Genomic DNA, 19,210 nt, shown 5'->3' with positions numbered 1-19,210 from the left:
AGTAGGCAACTGGGTTATTGTATTAAGGACGTTGATGCATAACATGTTACCCTTCTCTTAGAACATATACCTCGTCTTGATGCTGCAGGTGAGCACCCAGATGAGGCACTATTGTCCTAAAACGATTTCTTAAGGCATGTATCAGCGATTCTCACCCCAGGTCTCATGCTCCCAGCCTCTGGTCCAAACAACTAGAAATGAACTGCATTTCAAAAATGTGTTCTAGGCTTGATGTGGTGGCTCACGCTTGTAATCCCAGCACTTTGGGAGGCCAAGGCGGGTGGATCACTCAAGGTCAGGAGTTTGAGACCAGCCTGACCAGCATGGTGAAAGTCCATTTCTACCAAACCAAACCAAACCAAACAAAACAAAAATTAGCTGGGCATGGTGGTGCGTGCCTGTGATCCCAGCTACTCAGGAGGCTGAGATGGGAGAATCGCTTGAACCCAGGAAGTGGAGGTGGCAGTGAGCTGAGATCGTGCCACTGCACTCCAGCCTGGGTGACAGAGTGAGACTCTGTCCTAAAATAAAAATAAAAATAAAAATAAAAATAAAAATAAAAATAAAAATAAAAATAAGTTCTAGAAGGTAGCTCTGATTCTTAGAAAGTTCTTCCTTACCTTCATCCCAAACTTTGTTTCCTTAGTCTGCTTTTACAAAATCAATTTGCCATGCAATCTATCTGATGGTATATAGTAGCGGAGGACTCTTTTGCAAACAGCTTATCTCAGGTTTAATCATTTATGTTCCTCTACTTCTTGGAAGCTCTGTCAGGTTTCTGGGTTAGGTGTTGTGGTCTAATAGAGTTCATGGTTCTTGCAATATGGGTGGGGTGCCTACACGTGGATATGGCAGTTCACAGTCACTGTGAGACAGTGATCTTATTGAGATGCTTTTGTTTTATGGTTTGCCTTTAAGTTATCACTGTCATAATGTATTACTTAAGACCTTTAAAAACAGGTCTTTTTTTTTTTTTTTTTTTGAGACAAAGTCTCGCTCTGTCACCCAGGCTGGAGTGCAGTGATACATTCCCGGTTTACTAGAACCTCCTTCTCCCGGGTTCAGGCGATTCTCGTGCCTCATCCTCCCAAGTAGCTGGTATTACAGGTGTCCACCCCCACGCTCAGCTCATTTTTGTATTTTTAGTAGAGATGGGGTTTCCCCTTGTTGGCCAGGCTGGTCTTCAACCCCTGAACTCAGGTGATCCACCTGCCTCGGCCTCCCAAAGCGCTGAGATTACAGGCGTGAGCCACTGTGCCTGCTCAAAACACAGATCTCTTAAGTGAAAAATGTTGCAGCACTTGCTGACTTTGGTGCTAATTTCCTTTTTATAAGTTTTGTGTTAAGTAATTCTTTTGCCTGTCAAATGAAGACATGAAATAGAGAACTGAGAAGAACAGGGATGTGCTCTTTCAGCGTGTGCACTTGACAATGAGCATTTTGAAATCAAGACTGTGAGGCAAAGGGTTCTCTGAGCAGACATCAGTGGTTTCTTTAATTATTCAAGCAATGGCTTCACTCTGGCCAAGTTGTGTATTTGTGGCAGAAAAGAACTTACTGCATTTTCAGTGACAGCATACAAAACAGGTGGCTACTAAAACTAAATTTGTTTTGTGCAGCTATTTTGTAAAAAGTACTGACTGGGCAGGGTGGAAGGGGAGCCAGCAGGTGGGGAGGCAACTGTGACGTATGTGTTCGTTAGGACAAATTCCCTTTGGGGCAGCCCCGTGGTCACATTGGCCACAGTAAATGGGGGTGTCCTTTAAATGGAGTTAGCTTTGTAGAAAGTCATTGTTGATTGTGCTTGGTAAGGCCGTTCTAATTGCCTTATAATGTTGCCACCTACAGTCATTGAAGTCAACAAGAGAGACATAGTCTTCCTGGTGGATGGCTCATCTGCACTGGGACTGGCCAACTTCAATGCCATCCGAGACTTCGTTGCTAAAGTCATCCAGAGGCTGGAAATCGGACAGGATCTTATCCAGGTGGCAGTGGCCCAGTATGCAGACACTGTGAGGCCCGAATTTTATTTCAATACCCATCCCACAAAAAGGGAAGTCATAACCGCTGTGCGGAAAATGAAGCCCCTGGACGGCTCGGCCCTGTACACGGGCTCCGCTCTAGACTTTGTTCGGAACAACCTGTTCACGAGTTCAGCCGGCTACCGGGCTGCCGAGGGGATTCCTAAGCTTTTGGTGCTGATCACAGGTGGTAAGTCCCTAGATGAAATCAGCCAGCCCGCCCAGGAGCTGAAGAGAAGCAGCATAATGGCCTTTGCCATCGGGAACAAGGGCGCCGATCAGGCTGAGCTGGAAGAGATTGCTTTCGACTCCTCCCTGGTGTTCATCCCAGCCGAGTTCCGTGCCGCCCCATTGCAAGGCATGCTGCCTGGCTTGCTGGCACCTCTCAGGACCCTCACTGGAACCCCTGAAGGTACGGTGGGGATGGCTTCAGACACACAATGGGGTGGTCTCCAGGCAGGACCTTTGAGAACAAAACAAAATGAAGTGTGTTTCTGTTTAGCTAAGAGACCACAAGTGATGAAAACAGCAGCAACAAACACGATTTATTTCAAGTTACCGTTTGCACTGGATTGAGGATTGTATGGTTTGAAATGCCATACAATAAAATTTCATTTAATAAGAACCGTATGATTTAAACCGTAGGACCATGGGGCCAACTGTCTTTGAAGCTGCTGGCCGAGGAGGTCACATCTCAGTTCTTATTGCTTGTCAGATCCCTGTGTTCTTCTGTTTCTACTGGTGATTTCTGTCCAGCCTCCTCCCCACCACCGGGATGTAGCTTTCCTTTCCTGAGTTGACCATCTACTTCTAAACAGCCTCAGTCTGAGCTGTTTAGGGCACCGTGTCCTCAGTTTTTAATCCCTCTCTTCTCTCTCATTAAGGGATTACCCTCAATGGGAAAGCATATTGAATGGATAAGTGCAGAGTTCAAAGCTAGTGGTTCTTCAAATCCCTCATTTAATATGATTGTCAGTGGAGAGTTATTTTTAAAGATATTATACAGATATATGAGCTAATGAGTTGAAGAAATACAATTCACCATCCTTAATGAAGAGAAGATGAGTATCACAGAATGACGCTTTCCCTCCTTGCAGACTCGATGACTAGAGGATTGGCTGATGCATGACCCATGCTGCCTGGATGCATGCTTTCTTTTCACACTCCCTGGTCTTCTAAATCCATCTCTTTCTCTCTCTCTTCTAAAAATTTTCTTAAAACTTTTAATCAACACTTTCATAGCCAAAGTTCAACTTAACCTAGGATACAATTAGTTGTGAGGTCTAAATTACAGTAGGGCATCAGGGAAGAAATAAAAAAATAAAATTTTAAAGGCACATGCTAAATGTGTTGGGTCAAATATGCTATTTTGAGAATTATACTTTTTATTCTTGATGTGTATAACTTCGGCCAAACCTAGCAAATTGTCTCTTTCTATTTTACTGTGTATTTATGGTCCCATCATCTCACTTTTGGGGGAATTCCCTTGTTGGATGATTACCTAGCAAGACTGTGACTTCCTAATAGAAGAGTCCCAGTAGAAAATGACAAACAGGGAAGTCTGAAGAAGACTTCAATATGAGACCAGACTACTTTTGTTTCTTTTTTTTTTAGCCTTAAGGAACTCATGTTCCTGGGTTAGTGAGGGCTAACTGCTTCTGAGCTATGGATGGAAGACCCTCTGTTAGTGGGTAGAGGTGAGCCCCAGAGGACCTAGCCAGGCACACTTAAACCTGTCTGGGATGAGTGATGTGGAATGATGCAGCACCTTCATATAATTCATTTTTAGGGAAGGAGTGTTTTGTTTCAAGGATTCGGATCATTTTTGTTGTTTGTAAACATTCTAACTTTGATGTTGCAGCTCTCTTCGAGCCAACTTGGTTTTGTAAACTTGGCTACCAATATGTCTCACAAACACCAGCCACCACCAGAGGAAAATATGCAGCCATCTGCCATATTTTACAAGACGGGCATGCTTTGCCACACTGACTCTCTCTGTGTTCTAAATGTTGGCATGTGTGCACGTGTCGTAGGCACACATGATAAAACTCTCCGTGGTTGTCTATGTCTCACTTTGTTTTCTGTGCTTCACTGCAGTTCACGCAAACAAAAGGGATATCATCTTCCTTTTGGATGGATCAACCAACGTTGGAAAAACCAATTTCCCTTATGTGCGCGACTTTGTAATGAACCTAGTTAACAGCCTTGATGTTGGAAATGACAATATTCGTGTTGGTTTAGTGCAATTTAGTGATACTCCTGTAACGGAGTTCTCTTTAAACACATACCAGACCAAGTCAGATATCCTTGGTCACCTGAGGCAGCTGCAGCTCCAGGGAGGTTCTGGTCTGAACACAGGCTCAGCCCTAAGCTATGTCCATGCCAACCATTTCACGGAAGCTGGCGGCAGCAGGATCCGTGAACACGTGCCGCAGCTCCTGCTTCTGCTCACAGCTGGGCAGTCTGAGGACTCCTATTTGCAAGCTGCCAACGCCTTGACACGCGCGGGCATCCTGACCTTTTGTGTGGGAGCTAGCCAGGCGAGTAAGGCAGAGCTTGAGCAGATTGCTTTTAACCCAAGCCTGGTGTATCTCATGGATGATTTCAGCTCCCTGCCAGCTTTGCCTCAGCAGCTGATTCAGCCCCTAACCACATATGTTAGTGGAGGTGTGGAGGAAGTACCACTCGCCCAGCCAGGTAAACCTCCCCTGTTGCCGGGAACTCCCTCTTCTTCCTCAGGCACCACCCTGGTGGGTAGTTGGCCAGTCTGAACTCAAGAGCATGGTGGACTGTAGAAAGACAATTGTCTCCCTTCCACTGAAATAGTTTGAATGGGGACTTGAGACACTGTACCAGCAAGGTTGGACTCTGTCTAAAGGGTGTTCACGAAGGAAAGTCTAGAACATCCAGCTTATGTTCTGTCCATTTTGCCTCACCCTTTATTCAGAAGGATTTTTTTCCTCTGATGACTGTGAGGATTCTGGAGTTCGAATCCCGAGTTGGGGGCCATGGAGTAGAGAGAGACAGAGAGAGACATTTTTCTTACATGAGTATGCCTTGGGATTATTTAAACATTGAAATTGTTATTTTTACATGATTTTTAAGTGTTCAACATCTGCTGTATCTAGAAAATTATTTGTTATAAAACAAACAAAGGGTGCATCTTCATGCAATGGTAAAATGGTTTCTAGGGGAAGTCTAACTTATTACTATTATTGCAGATTATTATGGTGGTAAGATATGGTTGTATTAGATCTACTAGTCTGCTAACATCACACAGACAAGTGGCAAGACTAAACCCATTGAAACCTAATCAAAACAGTTCTAAGAATTGTTTGAACTGAGAATGATATTTACATTACATGTTGTGGCACCATAGGGCCTGTCATCTGTGTTTCCTATTGTCTCATTACAACAGATTGGGAAGCACTGACAAACAGCCTGACCCACACAGCAATAATGGGCACTATTGTGGGGTCTTGGCTCGTAACCTCAAATTTAATGATCTGATCATTCAATTACAGCAGATTCATGGCAACCCAGTTATCTTTGAGTGGTTGACTCATATCAGCCCCCCCCTTTTTTTTCCTAGAGATTGAGATCAATTTTTTAAGCAAAAGTATATTAAGTGCCATGTTTTCAATACTTTTATTTGTAACAGTTTGAAAATGCTATCTGTTTTCCTGGAGTGATTGCCACCTGATGTAAGAACAGAACCCGTTGGGGCTTTTCCCTGGCTTGCTTTCTTAAAGAAGCATGATGCTAGATGGGATAGGCTGATTTAGTCACTAGTTTTGTGCAAATATGCACTGCTTTGAAATAGGACATTTTCAAGACAAGTGGTATGAATTTGGGTTTTCTCTTCTCTTACTGGCACAGTGGTCATCAGATGAGTTATGCTAACTCCCATTGTCAAATGGTGCTGGGCTGAAGTCACTTTGGTGCCTGTTATGCTCTTGTTCCTCATTGTATCCTAACCTACCTTTGTTGCAGAGAGCAAGCGAGACATTCTGTTCCTCTTTGATGGCTCAGCCAATCTTGTGGGCCAGTTCCCTGTTGTCCGTGACTTTCTCTACAAGATTATTGATGAGCTCGATGTGAAGCCAGAAGGGACCCGAATTGCGGTGGCTCAGTACAGCGATGATGTCAAGGTGGAGTCCCGTTTCGATGAGCACCAGAGTAAGCCTGAGATCCTAAATCTCGTGAAGAGAATGAAGATCAAGACGGGCAAAGCCCTCAACCTGGGCTACGCTCTGGACTATGCACAGAGGTACATTTTTGTGAAGTCTGCTGGCAGCCGGATCGAGGATGGAGTGCTTCAGTTCCTGGTGCTGCTGGTCGCGGGAAGGTCATCTGACCGTGTGGACGGGCCAGCAAGTAACCTGAAGCAGAGTGGGGTCGTGCCTTTCATCTTCCAAGCCAAGAATGCGGACCCTGCTGAGTTAGAGCAGATCGTGCTGTCTCCAGCATTTATCCTGGCTGCGGAGTCGCTTCCCAAGATTGGAGATCTTCAACCACAGATCGTGAATCTCTTAAAATCAGTGCACAACGGAGCGCCAGCACCAGGTACGGTAGAGAAATGCTAGTTGCTTCTGCCACTCGGTTCTCTAATGCATGAGTTGAGGGTAGGCTGCTGGCCACTGGTCCTCAGATAGAAGCCCTCCTTGAGTTTACAGGAAAGGTGGAAAATTAATCACCTGCTGGTTTCAGCAGGAACAATAGAATATGAGATTTCTTTCCTTACTTTGATTCTCTAGCTGCTCTCGCAGGAGAATCAGGGGGAGTATTTTTAAGGGCATTAGATTATTTCATAGTAAGACATGTTACAAAGATTTAGATATCAGTGGTTAAAATCCTTTTTTAGAAACAGTTTTTACTGTGCACATAATAAAAGCCATATCATATGGTTATATTGTTATCAGTCCTTCATTACATTCATTAAAAATTAAAGGATTAGAAGAGGCAGATAAATTTCCATCATAAACTCTGCATTAAAATCCTACAACAGCTAATTCACACTGCCATGACTTTTCATTTAACCACCTTCATTCGGTGATAAAAATGCAATGAAGAGACTAACTTCCCCTATACGCCTTTTGATGAAAAGCGGAGACTCCAGAGCCTCTCCTTTGACTACTGGGCCCATTGGCCATTGGCTTGGGATGGTAACTCTAACATGTGGGTTCCATTTCCTCCCATTAACCTACTTGTGACTTAGAGCAACTCACTTGAAACCTCCCATCGATAAAATGCTAGTGGCTGTGCAGGTGCTGCCATCCCATATCTCTCCTCCCATCGCAAGTTTTTTCTTGAATACACCTTTGAAAGCTAACAATACTCTTCAAGCACTGAAAAGTTCAAAGATAAAAGGGGTCCCTATATTGGTGTATTAGTTTTCCATTGCTGTTATAACAAAGTAACACAAATTTAGTGGCTAAAAACAAAACAGGCCGGGCGTGGTGGCTCACACCTGTAATCCCAGAACTCTGGGAGGCTGAGGAGGGCCCTTACCTGAGGTCAGGGGTTGGAGACCAGCCTGACCAACATGGTGAAACCCCATCTCTACCAAAAATACAAAAATTAGCTGGGCTTGGTGGCGGGTGCCTATAATCCCAGCTACTCTGGAGGCTGAGGCAGGAGAATCACTTGAACCCAGAAGGCAGAGGTTGCAGTGAGCTGAGATTGCGCCACTGCACTCCAGGTTTGATGACAAGAGCAAAACTCTGTTCACACATGCCCCCACTCCCCCCCAAAAAACTTATTATCTGACAGTTTTGAAGGTTGGAAATTGGAAACCAGTGTTGCTAAGATAAAAACAAGGTGTCAACAGGCTGTGTTCTTTCTGCAGGTTCTAAGGGATTCTCCATCTGCTCACCTTTTCCAGCCTCCAGGGGCCGCCTGCATTCCTTGCCTCCTGGCCCTGTCCTCCATTCTCAGTGCCAGCAGTTTGGCACCTTCTCTCCTCTCTGACCTCTGTTTCCATCCTTACATCTTCTGACTCTGAGCCTCTTACCCTGTCTTATAAGGACACTTGTGATTGATTCCATTGGGCCCACCTGGCTAATTCCAGGGTCATTCCCCCATCCCTAAATCCTTCACTGAAGCACACCTGCAAAGTCCTTTTCTCAAGTTCAGAGATTTGGACTTGGATATCCTTGGGGTGCTGTTGTACAGCCCACCTCGCTGATATGAAGTTGTTGCCACTCGCTGATATGAAGCCTGTGTGAGTTACCAGGCTGTCCTCCTCCCAGTTTCAGGCGAAAAGGATGTGGTGTTTCTGCTTGACGGCTCTGAGGGCGTCAGGAACGGCTTCCCTCTGCTGAAAGAGTTCGTCCAGAGAGTGGTGGAGAGCCTGGACGTGGGCCAGGATCGGGTCCGTGTGGCCGTGGTGCAGTACAGTGACCGGACCAGGCCCGAGTTCTACCTGAATTCATACATGAACCAGCAGGACGTTGTCAACGCCATCCGCCAGCTGACCCTGCTGGGAGGGCCGATCCCCAACACCGGGGCTGCCCTGGAGTTTGTCCTGAGGAACATCCTGGTCAGCTCTGCGGGAAGCAGGATAACGGAAGGTGTGCCCCAGCTGCTGATCGTCCTCACGGCTGAAAGGTCTGGGGATGATGTGCGGAACCCCTCCGTGGTCCTGAAGAGGGGCGGGGCTGTGCCCATCGGCATTGGCATCGGGAACGCTGACATCACAGAGATGCAGACCATCTCCTTCATCCCAGACTTTGCCGTGGCCATTCCCACCTTTCGCCAGCTGGGGACCGTCCAACAGGTCATCTCTGACAGGGTGACGCAGCTCACCCGCGAGGAGCTGAGCAGGCTGCAGCCGGTGTTGCAGCCTCTGCCGAGCCCAGGTACGCAGGGAATTCTTTGTGTCCTCACTCCGTGTCATTGTCTGGGGCTACTTGTCTGGACTGTGGGCCACAAGGTATTTTCAATTTTGCTTTTCCTGCCATATGAAGTGAAAACTAAAATTACAGGAACATTTAGGAACCCGCATGCCCTTTTTGGCCTCGATGGGCAGAAATGGCAGAGGTTCAAGGGGGGAGATGCTAAGATTCATGTTTTAGGGCAAATTAAATTCTCCAAAAGGGACATATATGCAGCTTGGAGTTCAGACTCCTTAACTTTGCATGAAGGCTTCTGTCTGGATATCTGAAGGGAGGGGCCGTCTAACTGATAATGCCTGTTCCATATCAGTCCTGAGTTCCCCTGGTAGGTTTGGCAACAGCCTTCTATGAGGCAGGAGGCGTCTGACCAGAGACACTCTGCAAGCTGGGACAGGACATAAGACTCTGAAATATTGGTATCTCCAGAGCTAAGGTGTGAAGACGATTTTGACTTTGCTTGGTGCTGAGAAGCAAGTGTCTTAACTGGCAGGAAGACCACCTGGCTCTTATGACCATAGTTTGTTCTATTTCCTTCTTCCTGTTCCCTCTTTGTAGGCCTGGTACAATAAACTAAAAAATGGTGGGAGCCCTGGTGCTGAGAAGGAAGGAGGGAAGATATATCCACCTCTCGATAAATGCCCTCCAAGGGTCACTCTCCCGGGGTACTCAGGTGGGGGGGTCTCACAGTGGCGAAGGAGGCAGATGCGGCCTTGCTCCCTTGTACCCACTCACCTGCCTGCCCTTCCAAGAGGAGAGAAAAGAAGGAAAGGTGGGAGCAGTGGAGGAAAGAGTAAAAGCAAGTGAAAGGAAATCACCGCAGGATACAGTGGGTGATGAGGGTGGTGAGGATGACTATTTGGGTGCAACTGAGAGGGACTTGGTTTCTCCTCGCTGGTGTCCAGGGCAGAGAGCAGTGTGGCCCACCAGGTTTCTGTGGGATGCTCCTAAGCATTTGTAATCAGATACATTTGGGCAACAGTGGGATAAACAAAGTGAAAGAGATGTTCTTTCTCCCTAATTAACACGCTTTGTGTGTCTCCATCACAAGACAGGAAATGCAACATTTCCAAAATGTATCTGCCTGCAGGAGGCCTCTGTTATGCTGTGTCTTGGCCCCAGGTTGCCGAGAATGGACTTTGGGAATATTGTCACAGTGCGGGTGCAGCTTCTGTCGTCAGGAACGTACATTTCCACAGCCCTGTGGCTCTTCGCCCACTCACTCTCCTGTGCTCCAGAGCAGCTTCCCTCTTTCCCTCTTCTCCTATTTGGAGGCTTCTCTCACACCTCTCCTGACCCAGCTGACTCTCAGCTGGTAATCTCAAGCCCCATTTCTCCAAGAAAATGCAAGTAAACCTGAAGAGAGCTGTCCCCGGCCACGTCATCCCACGGTTCCGTGGGTGGCCTGTCTCCGCTTCTTCTGCTCCCTTTCCTCTCACCTGCTCAGTGGCACCATCTGCAGTTTCCTTTCTTGCTCTTGTGCCACCCTTTCTCCACTGTACTGGATGGTTCCATCCATGATAACAAGCATTGCTTCTTTTCTCATAAACACCCTCCCTGATGCTCTACTTCCCCTGTCAGCAGCACTTGTCTCCTTTTAAAGACTTATCTATACTCTAAAGTTCCTTTCCTCTCATCCTCTCTGAGCCCACCCTCCTTTGTCATTCATCCTTGCTCCTCCCCCAAGTGCACCAGTTGAGGTCACTCCATCTGACAAGGTCCCTGCCTCCGGTGAAGCCCAGTGGCCGACCCTCCGGTCCCTGAGCAGCACCTGCTGCGGTGCAGGTCCCCTCCTTCCAAAGCACCATCCTCACTAGTCCTGATGCAGCTCTTCTGGTTTCTGCCTCCCTTGGGTTTTCATCCTTTGCTCCCCTTCTCTCTGACATGTAAACACTGAAACACCCAGGACTCCCACTTCTTGGACTTTTAACAGTGGTGATTGGTGTTAGGATCCCCTGCCTGTGACTCCATGACAAACTGGGCAGTGGTTCATGAACGCTAAGAATTTGGTGACGATGAAGGTGAAGCCATGCTCACGTTTATTTCGCAGGTGTTGGCGGCAAGAGGGACGTGGTCTTTCTCATCGATGGTTCCCAAAGTGCCGGGCCTGAGTTCCAGCACATCCGCACCCTCATAGAGAGGCTGGTTGACTATCTGGACGTGGGCTTTGACACCACCCGGGTGGCCGTCATCCAGTTCAGCGATGACCCCAAGGTGGAGTTCCTGCTGAACGCCCATTCCAGCAAGGACGAAGTGCAGAACGCGGTGCAGCGGCTGAGGCCCAAGGGAGGGCGGCAGATCAACGTGGGCAGTGCCCTGGAGTATGTGTCCAGGAACATCTTCAAGAGGCCCCTGGGGAGCCGCATCGAAGAGGGCGTCCCGCAGTTCCTGGTCCTCATCTCGTCCGGAAAGTCTGACGATGAGGTGGATGACCCGGCGGTGGAACTCAAGCAGTTTGGTGTGGCCCCTTTGACGATCGCCAGAAACGCAGACCAGGAGGAGCTGGTGAAGATCTCACTGAGCCCCGAATATGTGTTCTCGGTGAGCACCTTCAGGGAGCTGCCCAGCTTGGAGCAGAAACTGCTGACACCCATCACGACCCTGACCTCAGAGCAGATCCAGCAGCTCCTAGCCAGCACTCGCTATCCGCCTCCAGGTGAGATGTGGGTGTCGGAAGTTCTCCTTGGAGTATTTTCCATATGAAAAATAACAGGCTCAAAGGCCATGGTCCTCAAGATAAATTAAATTAAAATAAAGGTTGTGTACCCTTACCTTTATGGTTTTTTTGCTTTGTGACAGGGTCTGGCTCTGTTGCCCAGGCTGGAGTGCAGTGGCATGATCATAACTCATTGCAACCTCTGCCTTCTGGGCTCAAGTCAACCTCCCACTTCAGCCTCCTGAGTAGCTAGGACTACAGGTGCATACCACCACGCCCGGCTAAGTTTTGTATTTTTTGTGGAGATGGGGTTTTGCCATGTTGGCCAGGCTGGTCTCGAGCCCCTGAGCTCAAGTGATCCACCTGCTGCAGCCTCCCAAAGTGCTGGGATTACAGGCGTGAGCCACCGCGCCCGGCACCATTATGTTCTTCATGCCCACCAGCCAGCCCCCACCAGGACACACCTGTGATTGAGCAGGTTGGGTCTATTGCTCACAGAATCCAGGGAGAATGCATACTGTGGTGAAGCATGGGACATCTCCATAGGAGGGTGGCGGGAAGGACTGAGGGCACTTGAGCTAGTGGCAGGTCATTTTGTGGAAGGCTTAAAGAAATGGAACTTTGGCCTGGATTGGATGTTGTCAAGATGCGGAGGTGATTATGTAGCTGTACCTTAAGTCTCATCTAGAAGCAGGATGGCTCTGGTATAGATTGAGAAGAGCAGTCACTCGTATTAACCAGGATAGGGGGTGTTTTTGTCCTTTTTGTGGTTTGCACCATGTTTTTCTTTTTGTCTGTGTTCAGATAGGGTTACAATGTATTCTCATTTTCATCTTGCCCCGTCATGATCACACAGTGGACTTGTCTATTGTGGGGGTTCCGTGAGATCATGTGTGCTCTACAGGAGAACCCCAAGGCCATGTGTGCTGGACCAGCTCCCTAATGCAGGGGCTGATTCTCTCTTTCTTAGAGTAAACAGCTCCATCACAGGAGCTGCTCAGCTTCCACTGTGCTGCATGTACACTGTAAATAGCCCAATTGTGTATGAGGCAAAGGGCAGGTTGAAATGTGTGGAGTGGCAACATGCAAGTTTAATAAAATGGCATCTGAGGAGTACCTAAAATTCTAACTAATAGGAAAATGTGGCTCATCTTTCTCAGGATCTTTTGATTAATTTATTGTTAAAAATGCACTAGGCTGGGCGTGGTGGCTCATGCCTGTAATCCCAGCACTTTGGGAGGCTGAGGCAGGCTGTTAACGAGGCCAGGAGTTGGAGACCAGCCTGGCCAGTATGGTGAAACCCCATCTCAACTCGAAATACAAAAATTAGCTGGGCATGGTGGCACACACCTCTAGTCCCAGCTACTTGGGAGGCTGAGGCAGAAGAATCCCTTGAACCTGGGAGGTGGAGGTTGCAGTGAGCCGAGATCACACCACTGTACTCCAACCTGGGCAATAGAGTGAGACTCTATCTCAAAAAAAAAATATTTTAAAAAAATGCACTAATGTAAAGAAAATTAGTCAGGGTGGGTGGGGGAAGCTGGGCACGGTGGCTCATGCCTATAATTCCAGTACTTTGGGAGGCTGAGGCAGGAGGATCACTTGGGTCCAGGAGTTCAAGACCAGCCTGGGAAACATAGTGAGACCCCCATCTCAAAAAATAATAAAAAAAAATTTTTTAATGAAATTTTAAAAATAATGGCATGGGCATGGTGGTGTATGTCTGTAGTTCCAGCTACTTGGAGGATGAGGAGGGAGGATCACCTGAGTCTGGGGGGTCAAGGCTACAGTGAGCTATGATTGTGCAACTGCACTCCAGCCTGGGAGACAGAAAGAGGCCTTGTCTCAGAAAAAAAAAAAAAAAAAAAAAAAGGAAGTAGAAGGAATAATAGTGAAAAATAAAAACTTTGTATAAATGCTAGAGATGTGTGAGCAAAAAGGAAATATGAGGACGCAAATGCCTGGGGAGCATATATGTGACCCCTTGGATATGGCACTGTGTTATGCTTGCCCTGCTCCCGTGGGCTGAGCCTGGGCAGCACGCTGGGCTGGCGTTGGGCTCCTCAGGGATCTCGCTTGCTGAGTGATAGCTTTTGACAAGGCAAGGACCTATGGCTTCAGCTGTTTCTCTTCTTGTGCAACAAAGATGTAGACCCCAGTGTCCTTGGTCTCTTCTGGTAGCAACAGTTCATGATTCTGTAGATTACGGTAGCCCAGGATTGATTTCTAAAATCTGCTTACATTTTAGAAATCAGTAGTAACCCAGACCACAATGCCAAAATTTAAATAGAGTAAATTCAGAAAGACACGTTTTGGATAACTTCAAATATTTCAAGAAGCAGAAATTGCTTTGGTGTGAAAGGTTCAATTTTTAACAGCTAATTTCAAAAAGCCCAAGATACAAACAACACATGCATCTTGGGATATAATTTTAAGGTTGATTAAGATTATGGTGCAAGGTGCACACCAAACCCAGGCGAGGGCTACTTACACACTGAACGTTTCCCTTTTTCTTCTTTGATCTGCAGCAGTTGAGAGTGATGCTGCAGACATCGTCTTTCTGATCGACAGCTCTGAGGGCGTTAGGCCAGACGGCTTTGCACATATTCGAGACTTTGTTAGCAGGATTGTTCGAAGACTCAACATTGGCCCCAGTAAAGTGAGAGTTGGGGTTGTACAGTTCAGCAATGATGTCTTCCCAGAATTCTACCTGAAGACCTACAGATCCCAGGCTCCGGTGCTGGACGCCATACGGCGCCTGAGGCTCAGAGGGGGGTCCCCACTGAACACTGGCAAGGCTCTCGAATTTGTGGCAAGAAACCTCTTTGTTAAGTCTGCGGGGAGTCGCATAGAAGACGGGGTGCCCCAACACCTGGTCCTGGTCCTGGGTGGAAAATCCCAGGATGACGTGTCCAGGTTTGCCCAGGTGATCCGTTCCTCAGGGATTGTGAGTTTAGGAGTAGGAGACCGGAACATCGACAGAGCAGAGCTGCAGACCATCACCAATGACCCCAGACTCGTCTTCACAGTGCGAGAGTTCAGAGAGCTTCCCAATATAGAAGAAAGAATCATGAACTCATTTGGACCCTCTGCGGCCACTCCTGCACCTCCAGGGGTTGACACCCCTTCTCCTTCACGGCCAGGTACATGCTGTGTGACCCATGACTGCAGAATGTGACATCAACATTTTTTTTTTTTAATTAAAAAAATTCAGTAGTCATTTTTAAATAATTTTCTTCTCTCTGGGTTGTTTCTGCAGATAATATTAGAAATTAAATACTGGAAAAGTAGTTCCATTGAAATTGCAGAAGGAAGCATATTATTGATCTTCCATCACTCCTGAGATTAATCATAGCCCCATTGAAAGGTTCTGTAGTGTTGCACTGAGTAATTACAAACTCATTGGGTCTCAGAATAGGATGGCATCTTTGAAATCAGCCAGTCCATGCCCCACTGAACATGACTTTGAAGTTGGCCCATGCCCAGTGGCCAGATGCCTACCATAGTCTGCGTTCCCTCATTCCTTGGCCTGGTAGGACCATCAGGGAATACCTCCCTGGAAGACTTGCAGCCGTCCACCTCAGCTTCTACCCCATGCTCCTGGTTCTCACCCTTGGGGCTGCAAGAGCAAAGTGGACCTCTCCACCAGCCCATATTTTTCTTTGCCCCTCCTCCAGGCAATTGCCGTGTAGACATCTGAAGCAAACCATTAGGGTTGGTTCTTCAAAGGGGAGCCATATGCCTGTTTCCCTAGCTCACTGCTCCCCATCAGGCTGCCCATGGCACATCTCACATCCCTTATGCTGTCTCTCATACTTCCTCCTCTCTACTCCAGTCTTAATTGCTTAATTAAGGTAATCAAGAGATGACCCTCGACCTCACTGATATTCAGCCAGCTCCCAAAAGGCTCTCAGACCATCCTCCAAAGTTTAATGGGATCTCTTCCTATTTTCCAATCTATTTCTCCCAGTCCTTCCTTGCCTTGCCCCTAACACACCTCTCTTCACTTCCAGGCACCGTTTAAAATTCTTGACCACAAAGGAAGCTTCTAGTGGCATTTCCTAAAACACCTGAGATCACAGATGTCAAAGCCAGGTCCCTATTGAATTCTTGTCACAATGATATTTTGCACGGGATGACTGACGTTCTCTGTCACTGAGTTTTCACAGAGTGTGACATCAAATAATTTTTCTCCTTTCCTTTTTTAGAGGATTTATCATTCATCTTCTTATATTTAGCATGTTTGGGAGCTGCAAATTCAGGAACTACAGACTAAAGAGGCATGGATTTGAGTTAAGGTTTCACTGTGAATAAATTATCAGGAACGTCTTATTTCAGTTATTTAATTTTACCTTTGGATCTGGAGACCCAATCTCTTCTTATTTTCACTTTAATCACTTCTAGAGAAGAAGAAAGCAGACATTGTGTTCCTGTTGGATGGTTCCATCAACTTCAGAAGGGACAGTTTCCAGGAAGTGCTTCGTTTTGTGTCTGAAATTGTGGACACAGTTTATGAAGACGGTGACTCTATCCAAGTGGGGGTGGTCCAGTACAACTCTGACCCCACTGATGAATTCTTCCTGAAGGACTTCTCCACGAAGAGGCAGATTATCGACGCCATCAACAAGGTGGTCTACAAAGGGGGAAGACATGCCAACACCAAGGTGGGCCTTGAGCACCTGCGGGTGAACCATTTCGTGCCTGAGGCAGGCAGCCGCCTGGACCAGCGGGTCCCTCAGATAGCCTTTGTGATCACGGGAGGAAAGTCGGTGGAAGATGCACAGGATGTGAGCCTGGCCCTCACCCAGAGGGGGGTCAAAGTGTTTGCAGTTGGAGTGAGGAATATCGACTCGGAGGAGGTCGGAAAGATAGCATCCAACAGTGCCACAGCATTCCGTGTGGGCAATGTCCAGGAGCTGTCCGAACTGAGCGAGCAAGTTTTAGAAACTTTGCATGATGCGATGCACGAAACCCTGTGCCCTGGTGTGACTGATGTTGCCAAAGGTAACTCCCATTGTATGCGTATTTTCCATCCTTTCCTATTGCTGTTTGTGCCTCTTTAGTTGTCTGGTCCCTGGCGCTGACTTCTGGAGTCCTTGGGCATTTGTTTGCCTCATACATTTACTTATACCTAATGGGACAGGTCCTGACACGCACCTCACCACTGCCTAGGGCGTTCTTCCAAGATAAGAGCAGAAGTCTATTGCATTTTGCTTTTGTAAGATTTACTTTTCTCCCCTATTCTTTAGTCCCTCAAACAACTCAGATTTATTAATTCCTGTTTCTATTTATAGATTTATTAGATCAAGTATTTGAGATCAGAGTATTTGATTTTCAAGTGCTTTTAATCTAAAGCACAACCTTGGGATGCATCTAAACACTGATGGTGTATTGTCACTCCAAAGTTGATTAACAATACCAAAAAAGCCAACTTTAAAAAATAGCTTACCATTTGGCACCTAACAGCCACCCTCATTTCTGTCTGTGAGGAGGTGGATCGAATTGCTTCTCAAAGCTCACACACACAGAATCTCATTTTGCACTTGAGTGCGACGCCCTGGTCCTCTGCCTGGGTTGTCCCTGTTGCTGGTATAAGTAGAGTTCATCTCCTCAGCCTCAGCTGAGAACTCATCACCTACATTTCTCCTTTCCAGCTTGTAATCTGGATGTGATTCTGGGGTTTGACGGTTCTAGAGACCAGAATGTATTTGTGGCCCAGAAGGGCTTAGAGTCCAAGGTGGACGCCATCTTGAACAGAATCAGCCAGATGCACAGGGTCAGCTGCAGCGGCGGCCGCTCGCCCACCGTGCGTGTGTCAGTGGTGGCCAACACGCCCTCAGGCCCGGTGGAGGCCTTCGACTTTGATGAGTACCAGCCAGAGATGCTCGAGAAGTTCCGGAACATGCGCAGCCAGCACCCCTATGTCCTCACGGCGGACACGCTGAAAGTCTATCAGAACAAGTTCAGACAGTCCTCGCCGGACAGTGTGAAGGTCCGTGGGGCCCCTTGGTTTGGGTGCTCCCTGGGCAATTTCCAGATTTTTACTGGAAAGGAGGAAGCTTCTTCCCCCAAGTTAAATCCTCCTCATGTTTAACTGGATTGTTAGTGCCTATATGGAAAATTCCTTACTTATTAACTGATCTAATGTCATGTACTATCGTCCTCATTTTGGTAGTCTTACTTAAGCTCTAAAAAGATCCTGGAAATCAGTAGTTTAACTTGAATGAGTTGAATTTGTGATTGATTTATGTTTAATTATAGTCCAGTCAGGTATGTTCTCCACTTTCATTTCTCTGTGTGTATGTGTGCATGCATGCATATGTGTACATATATGCATATATATTGTGTAGACACACACACTATGTGAGTTTGCTAGGGATCATCATGAAGTACTACAGCCTGGCTTGCTTTTACAACAGACATTTATTTTCCCACAATCTTGGAGGCTTGACATCCTCGAGATGTTGGCAGGGCTGTTTCTCCTGAGTCCTCTCTGCTTGGCTTGTAGGCAGGGGTCTTCTCCCTGTGTCTCCACATGACTTTCTCTCTGTGCATGTCTGTGTCCTAATCTCCTCTTCTAAAAGGACATCAGTCATACTAGATTAGGGTCCACGCTAATGACCTCATTAACCTTAATTACCTCTTTAAAGATCCTATCTCCAAATACAGTCCCATTCTTATGGTACTGGGGGTTAGGACTTAACATACAAATTTTGAGGGAACACAACTTAGCCCATGACACATGCACAAACACACATGCACCCCCACACATGCATGCACACACATGCACCCACACACATGCAGGCACACATGCATGCACACACATGCACCTACACACATACACACCCACATACCCACACATGCACACACACACACAAACATGCATGCACACACATGCACACACAATGTACCCACACACAGGCACACATATGCACCCACACACATGCACACACACATGCATGCACACACACACATTATTTGCAGAAACTACATCTTAGAAATATGAGAATGAGATAAATTGCTTTTATTGTCATTGCTGCTTGTCTTTTTTAAAAATAAATTAAGCACTCAAATGTACTTCTCCATTTTAAGTGTAATATCAAAGGCCTGTGAACATGGGTCATCACTCCTCAACTTGGGCCCTCAGTTTCCTTAAGTGTAAAATGAAGGGTTTGAGATAGCTAATCTCTCCATTTTCTATCAGCAGTCTGCAACAGTCAGCAGTTTTCTATCAGCAGTCCTTTTTCGTCTGCATGGGGTTTGACAGCTCTCTTATCTTCAGGTGGTCATTCATTTTACTGATGGAGCAGATGGAGATCTGGCTGATTTACACAGAGCATCTGAGGACCTCCGCCAAGAAGGTAGGTGCCAAGGCTTTTAATCATGAGAAGTAAACCCTTGTGAGGCAAGGTGTGCTGCTCTGCTGGAGAGAAACCTCTCTGCTAAGGCAGTGCCGCGAGGGAGCAGCACGTCTTGGGAGACTCTTCTTCCCAGCATCATGGCCCTTCATCAGCCGCTTGGAGCTGTGGGATGGAGCTAACAAAAATTCCTTCTGTACTTAGACAACTTTACTGCTGTGTTGTGGCTGTTCAGGTAGTAGAATGTTCAGAAAGCGTAGTAGAATGTTCAGAAATGTGTTT

The 19,210-nt window shown here is 46.9% G+C and overlaps 1 protein-coding gene across 4 annotated transcripts in view; it reads left to right on the top strand.

The window, feature by feature from the left end:
- Positions 1-19,210, top strand: part of COL6A3 (collagen type VI alpha 3 chain) — a 92,728-nt gene that overhangs the window by 32,308 nt on the left and 41,210 nt on the right. For 2 of the 4 annotated variants that reach the window (XM_023228726.1, XM_023228725.1), the window contains 9 exons: positions 1,849-2,433; positions 4,119-4,718; positions 6,015-6,587; positions 8,273-8,881; positions 10,965-11,570; positions 14,099-14,713; positions 15,975-16,574; positions 17,225-17,562; positions 18,853-18,931. In XM_023228726.1, coding sequence (XP_023084494.1) covers positions 1,849-2,433; positions 4,119-4,718; positions 6,015-6,587; positions 8,273-8,881; positions 10,965-11,570; positions 14,099-14,713; positions 15,975-16,574; positions 17,225-17,562; positions 18,853-18,931 — 4,605 coding nt within the window. Of the gene's footprint in view, positions 1-1,848; positions 2,434-4,118; positions 4,719-6,014; positions 6,588-8,272; positions 8,882-10,964; positions 11,686-14,098; positions 14,714-15,974; positions 16,575-17,224; positions 17,563-18,852; positions 18,932-19,210 lie in introns of those variants that run through there. The other 2 variants (XM_023228727.2, XM_023228728.2) reach the window with 2 other exon arrangements.

Source organism: Piliocolobus tephrosceles, chromosome 11, assembly GCF_002776525.5.
Source record: "Piliocolobus tephrosceles isolate RC106 chromosome 11, ASM277652v3, whole genome shotgun sequence".
Lineage (NCBI taxonomy): Eukaryota > Metazoa > Chordata > Mammalia > Primates > Cercopithecidae > Piliocolobus > Piliocolobus tephrosceles.
The sequence above is the reverse complement of the archived record's forward strand: the minus strand, read 5'-3'. Positions and strand labels throughout refer to the sequence as shown.